Source organism: Chrysemys picta, chromosome 2 (assembly GCF_011386835.1).
Source record: "Chrysemys picta bellii isolate R12L10 chromosome 2, ASM1138683v2, whole genome shotgun sequence".
In the NCBI taxonomy this organism is placed as follows: domain Eukaryota; kingdom Metazoa; phylum Chordata; order Testudines; family Emydidae; genus Chrysemys; species Chrysemys picta.
This window is the reverse complement of record NC_088792.1, coordinates 260,924,528-260,931,054: the sequence shown is the minus strand read 5'-3', so window position 1 is coordinate 260,931,054 and position 6,527 is coordinate 260,924,528. Positions and strand designations below refer to the sequence as shown.

General features: G+C 49.0%; 1 protein-coding gene across 1 annotated transcript; it reads left to right on the top strand.

The window, feature by feature from the left end:
• The first annotated feature begins 3,591 nt into the window (after nt 1–3,591).
• On the top strand, nt 3,592–6,180 carry LOC135981795 (uncharacterized). Its single transcript, XM_065586046.1, has 2 exons — nt 3,592–4,571; nt 5,566–6,180. The coding sequence occupies exons 1-2, from the start codon at nt 3,995–3,997 to the stop codon at nt 6,039–6,041; spliced, it is 1,053 nt and encodes a 350-aa protein (XP_065442118.1). The 5' UTR covers nt 3,592–3,994; the 3' UTR covers nt 6,042–6,180.
• Nucleotides 6,181–6,527: the final 347 nt, after the last annotated feature.

The window sequence follows — 6,527 nt, the reverse complement described above, 5'->3', positions numbered from 1 at the left end:
GTTAGGTGTGTACAAACACAGAACAAAAAGACTGGTTCTGTCTGCCACAAAGAGCTTACAGTCTAAATACAAGAGTGGTAAAAGGCGTGTAACACACAAGCAGAGTGAACAGTGTGATGGCAGGAAATGTTTGTTAGGTGTTATTTTTTTGTTTGTTTGTTTGTTTGTTTTTTGCAGTTAGTGGTTGGGTGGGTGGTTAGGATTTTTTGGGTGGGTTTAGTTAGAAGTGGATCAGCTAAATGGAATGAAAAGGGACATGAGGGGGAATGGACAGGGTACACAGGGCATGTGTGGAGTGAAACTGAGGTGAAGAGAGTGTGAGGAAGGAGTGGAAGGAAAAAAACGGCCAATCAGCACAGAGCAGAGAAAGTCAGAACATTCTACAGTTTTGCTTGGAATGTCCAGAGGTCTACCTGTCCCCAGCATCCACAAAGGACATTCTCTTCTTCTCACCAATCATCTATAACATTCTGAAGCCTTCTGGGGTCGGCTGTGAGAGAAAAAGCAGGGCTGATAATGTTGAACTTATCAATGTCTAGGAAACTTTCCTGACAGCTTGTATAACCCAACTTCTCATACTTCTATCCCTTTGGCCACTGCCTGGCACCCTTGGCATCTAGGATCTGGGCTGCCCCGAGATTCCAGGATCTAACTCCTAGTGGGCTAACAAGCAGAGTGCCTCCATGTGAGCAAGCCAAAATATTCCATTTCTGTTCTCCTGATACCAGGATGGGAGGGTTTTTTTCAAAATTTTGACATTTTTGGCAGCAGAAAAGATTGTTTTCTAGCCACCTCTGGTTCTAAAGGTTGTAGCACAGAACTAGGAATCAAGAGGTCCAGGCTTCTAATTCTGACACTGACTCAGTGCGTGACTCTGGTGGAGCCAAAGCCTCAAGTTCCCCATCTGCCCAGTGAGGATTGTTGTAGGGTTTTTCTGTTTACCTACCCATTTCATTTGCTTTACAATTAATATTCAAAAGCACAGGTACATAAAGCCAGCAGCTTTCCCTGAACCAGGGGATTAGAAAATAAGCCAGATACTTGAAATCCAAACTCTAACCAATACTAGCCCTCATTACCTTTCCCCCACCAAAAGCTGAACAAAAGAGAGATGAGTCATGTAATATGTACTGGAAATCAACAGATTTCAGACTGAGGAGAAGAGTAAATTCCAAACTTGAGGCTCTAAGTGTTTATGTCTCGCTAATATCCACAAAACTCATTCTATTGTGCTTGTAGTTTGACAGACCTAATGAGGTTTTGATAAGAGCCTCCTAACTGAGGCTGAACAAAAGCCAGAAGTGACCCATTTCAGTGTTACTAATTTACCTTGGTTATGTGCATCATTGTGTTACAGAACTTTCGATATGCCCCACCAGAGTAAATTAATTCAGATCAATTCATGGTTTTCAAACCTTGCAAAACATGTACATGATAGAATTGAAAATCAAATGCAACTGCAAATATGGAACAAAAATGTAAAAGTTGCAAAAGATGCTGCTGCATCTACCTACTTCTTTATAAGCTCTTTCAAGAACGATGTTGCTTTCATCAAGTAGCTCTCTCAATTAACTATGTCCTGATATATAAATAGCTGACTAATGGAGATGCATTGAACATGCTTGGTATGTACTCTGCATGACTGTTGAGAGGTGTCATGCAAACTTTTGCATGACTGTTGAGGGGTGTCATGCCACATCAATTTGAGCCAGGTCCTCAGCTGGTGTAAATAGGGATAAATTCCACTGGCATCAGTAAAGCAATAGTCCAGCTGAGGATCCAGCTCTCTGATTTTACCTATCTTTGTCTAAACCAGTTGGCATTGTGAGTTTTGTATATTATTGGAGAAATTTTGTTTACCAAAATGCCATCACAATATTGCAAATGCAGAATGGCTTCCCCCTGCAACTAGACATGCTTTGTATGGATTATGGCAGGGAACTGAAAATGATTAAATATGCCCCTGAGTTTTGTAAAAGTTTCCCGAGTATAACTCTTCCCAACTCAAATTTCAGACCTGCTTCAATGGTAAGTTTGCAAGCTTGGGCCAGTTTCTGGGGTTACATTCCACAATATTACAAGGTTTGGGGTTTGAATGGTACTCATATGCTACCAGGTGAAAATCAGCAGTTCTGATTAATTTTTGCTTCATTTGAAACCAAAACTCAAAGTGAAACTTGGCAGGTGACTGTTAAAATTCCGAAGATGTTCACACAACCTCATGCTTAGAGCCCTACCAATTTCACCACCCTGAAAACCATGTCAGGCAAGTGAAATCAGCCCTTTCCTGTGAAATCTGATCTCCCTTGCTCTGGGACCCTGGGGCTCCTAACGGCTAGTCTGGCCATGCTATGGAGGGACAGGACTTGTCTTTCCCCTGCAGGGCTGGTCCTGGTAGGGAGATCAGACCCACCTCCAGAGGCAGCACAGAGATGAGGATGGTACACGCTCACTTCTGCACTGCAGCAGCCCAGGAGCTAGGCTCTGGGCTTCTGTCCCCCGCCCCCAGAGCCTCTTGCTGGGTTGGGGGCTGGCAGCTCCAGCTGGGGCAGCCTGGGCTTGGGGCCTCCCTCCTGCTCCAGCCAGGGCTTGGGGCAGCCAGGCTGGGGGCTTCCACCCCTCCCCCAGCTGAGACAACCCTGGCTCTGGGCTTCTGTAACCTGTTGCTCCAGCTGGGACTTGGGGCACCCCCTGCCACTCCAGCTGGGGCAGCCTGGGCTCCAGGCTTCTGCACCCCCACCCATCTCAGGCAGCCTGGGCTTGGAGCTTCTGACCCACTCCTAGCTGTGGCTTGGGGCAACCCCCACCAGATCAGCCCAGGATCAGGACTTCTGGCTTCAGCCCCGTGGCTCCGGCCATGGCTGGGAGCTTCCACTCCTGTCAACTACAGCTGGGGAGCCCAGGCTCCGGGCTTCTACCCCCCAGCTGGGGCTCGGGATGCCCGGTCTCAGGGCTTCTTCACCCAGGGCTCCTGCTGGGGATTGGGGTGACCCAGTCCAGGTTTCCACCCTGGACCATGAAACAGCAAGGTTTTGTGAAAGTCTAGTATTTCCCACACTTTAGTCCATATCTATCATTCCCCCCAAATCACACCCAATTTAGGCCCAGCATAAATGGCATAAACCCCATTTTTGTGCCAGTTTGAGCTAGCATACTAGAAAAAGAAATGTAGCTGTGGTGGCCAGAGCAGTGGGAGGAGCTTGTCATGGGTCTGTACTGAGGGTGGCTAGCCCCTAGTGATGCAGTGGCTACAATTCTTCTTCTTCTTCTTCTTTATTAGTGCAGGTATGTCTTCTCAAGCTAGAAATTATACCTCCAACCCAAAACATACTCATAACCACTGAGGCTAAACTATGATCTTAAAAAAAGAAAGAGTCATGGAGTATGGCTACGAAATAACATTTCTCCATTTTTCTTCCTCTTTTTTCTTTGTTAATAGAATTTACAAAAGTTCACCATTTTTTTTCACTAGGTATGTGAAGGTTAACTTAGTTTTATAGGCATATCCAGAGGAAAAAATCTAGATGTAAACCTAGCAGTCCCATTTTATTTTGTGCCATTCAAAGAATGGCAGATGACTGATACTGTAAATCACTTAGGCCTGGTCTACACTAGGCGTTTATGTCGAAGTTAGCGCCGTTACATCGAATTAACCCTGCACCCGTCCACACTGCGATGCTATTTAGTTCGACATAGAGGTCTCTTTAATTCGACTTCTGTACTCCTCCCCGACGAGGGGAGTAGCGCTAAATTCGACATGGCCATGTCGAATTAGGCTAGGTGTGGATGGAAATCGACGCTAATAGCTCCGGGAGCTATCCCACAGTGCACCACTCTGTTGACGCTCTGGACAGCAGTGCGAGCTCGGATGCTCTGACCAGCCACACAGGAAAAGCCCCGGGAAAATTTGAATTGGAATTCCTTTTCCTGTCTGGCCAGTTTGAATCTCATTTCCTGTCTGGACATCGTGGCGAGCACAGCAGCACTGGCAACGATGCAGAGCTCTCCAGCAGTGATGGCAGTGCAGTCTGTGAATAGAAAGAGAGCCCCAGCATGGACTGATCGTGAAGTCTTGGATCTCATCGCTGTGTGGGGCGATGAGTCCGTGCTTTCTGAGCTGCGATCCAAAAGAAGGAATGCAAAGATCTACGAGAAGATCTCTAAAGACATGGCAGAGAGAGGATACAGCCGGGATGCAACGCAGTGCCGCGTGAAAATCAAGGAGCTGAGACAAGGCTACCAGAAGACCAAAGAGGCAAACGGACGCTCCGGATCCCATCCCCAGACATCCCGTTTCTACGAGGCACTGCATTCCATCCTCGGTGCGGCCGCCACCACTACCCCACCAGTGACCGTGGACTCTGAGGATGGGATACTGTCCACGGCCGGTTCCTCGGACATGTTAGGGGACGGGGAAGATGAGGAAGGAGATGAGGAGGGCGAGGCAGTCGGCAGCTCTCACAACGCTGATTTCCCCGACAGCCAGGATCTCTTCATCACCCTTACAGAGATCCCCTACGAAGCGTCCCCAGCCGTTACCCCGGACACAGAATCTGGTGAAGGATCAGCCAGTAAGTGTTGTAAACATCTAAACATTTATTTTTAACAAAACAGGAATATTAACAATTAAAAGAATGGGTTGTTCATGATTAGTGTGCCCTAGGCGCTTAACGGTTTAGTAAGGGGCAGTGCAAGTTTTGAAAAGAAATCTAGCAATGTCCGGTTTTCAGTGATTGTCCTGCACAAGCCGCTCTACTGTTTATTCCCTGCTACTGCAGCTACAGTAAAATGCGGTCTATGTGTCCGGGGATAGAGCAGTAATCCTCCTGGGACATCTCGATGAAGCTCTCCTGGAGGTAACTTGAAAGCCGTTGCATGAGGTTCTTGGGGAGAGCGGCCTTATTGGGTCCTCCGAAGTACGACACGTTGCCACGCCACGAGATTATCAAGTACTCCGGGATCATTGCTCTGCACAGCAGGGCGGCATACGGCCCTGGTCTTTGGAGGCTTTCCCGGAGCATTCTCTCTTTGTCGCTCTCGGAGATCCTCATCAGGGTGATGTCGGCCATGGTGACCTGCTTTTAATTAGGTAGGGGAATGTTAGTGTTGGGACTGCTTTCCCGTTCCTTTACAGAACTGTAACCGCTGGTTTGCAGCCACGCGGTGGAGGCGGGAGAGGGGCAGCCGAAAGGGATCGTTCCCGGGGACAGCCGCGAGGGGGTGGGACAGGGGCAGAGTTCCCGCTTGCCGGATTGCTGGCAGCAGGGACTGACATTGATTTAAATGTGAAATGAGGCCAGTGGTAATATAAAAGTTTTAAACTGCCACAAGTGTACGGCTTACCATGTCTGCCTGCAACAGAAATTCCGTTGTGCTGCCTCGCTTCTCAAATGTGCTGTTCAAGACCCCAGGCACTGAATGCGAAGGCCGAGAATTCGACCTTGTGCTGAGTGCGCATGTGAAAGGTGCTGTGCATGGTCTTGTTCACAGAGAAAGACTATGTTCTTTGTTCACAACTACATTTATCTTTCTTAGGAATTCACTCCCTTTTTCCCATTTCCACAGCCCCGTCTGCGACTGTCTCACAACCTAGCCTGGAATCACACTCCCAGAGGCTAGCGCGGATTAGGCGTAGGAAGAAGAGGACACGGGAGGACATGTTCTCTGAGCTTATGGCCTGTTCCCAAGCCCAGGCAGCACAGCAGACCCAGTGGCGGGAGAACTTGACCCGAATGCACCAAGCCAACATGGATCGGGAGGAGAGGTGGCGGCAGGAAGACCAGCAGGCGACTCAAACGCTGCTTGGACTACTGAGGGAGCAAACGGACACGCTCCGGCGCCTTGTGGATGTTCTGCAGGAACGGAGGCAGGAGGACAGAGCCCCGCTGCAGTCCATCTGTAACCGCCCTCCCCCGCCACCAAGTCCCATACCCACCTCACCCAAAGTGCAAAGAAGGAGAGGCGGCAGAGTCCCTGCTAACTCTCACTCCACCCCTGCAGAGAGCTCTAGTACCAGAAGGCTCTCATTTCCCAAAATTTGAAAAGTTCTTTCCTTCCCGCCTGACAGAAGCCCACGTCCAAGTTTCACCTCCCAATGCCATGTGTAGTTGATAATAAAAAATTCGTTTCTGTTAACTACTGTTTCAATCATGTTCTTTTGGAGGAGGAGGGGAAAGGGGGTTGGTAATTGGACAGGACAGTCTCCTTTGGCAGGGTACATAGTCGGGGGCAGGCACAGCAGCAGGGCACATACACAGTGCAGTGATGCAGTGACTAGTTACCCCGGTTAGTCTGGGAGGTTGTTTTCATGTTATGTTGGGGGGGGGGGTTGCTCTGTGACTTTGTGGCGGGGGAGGGCAGTTACAGATCTTGAGCGCCGGTCCTTAGGCAGGATCACAGAGCCACACAGCAGGGGATCTGTAACCGTCCTCCCCCTGCCACAAAGTCAAATAGACCCCCCATACACACAGTCCCGATCAGGAGGGGTGACAGGCTCCGTTGAAACAAGCATCCCACCGCAGCGGAGC

Bases quoted from the DNA above. Each gene is read 5' to 3' on its own strand.
- LOC135981795 (XM_065586046.1), top strand. From the start codon at position 3,995: ATGCAGAGCTCTCCAGCAGTGATGGCAGTGCAGTCTGTGAATAGAAAG. The intron at 4,572-5,565 runs GTAAGTGTTGTA...CCATTTCCACAG, and splicing joins ATCTGGTGAAGGATCAGCCA to CCCCGTCTGCGACTGTCTCA.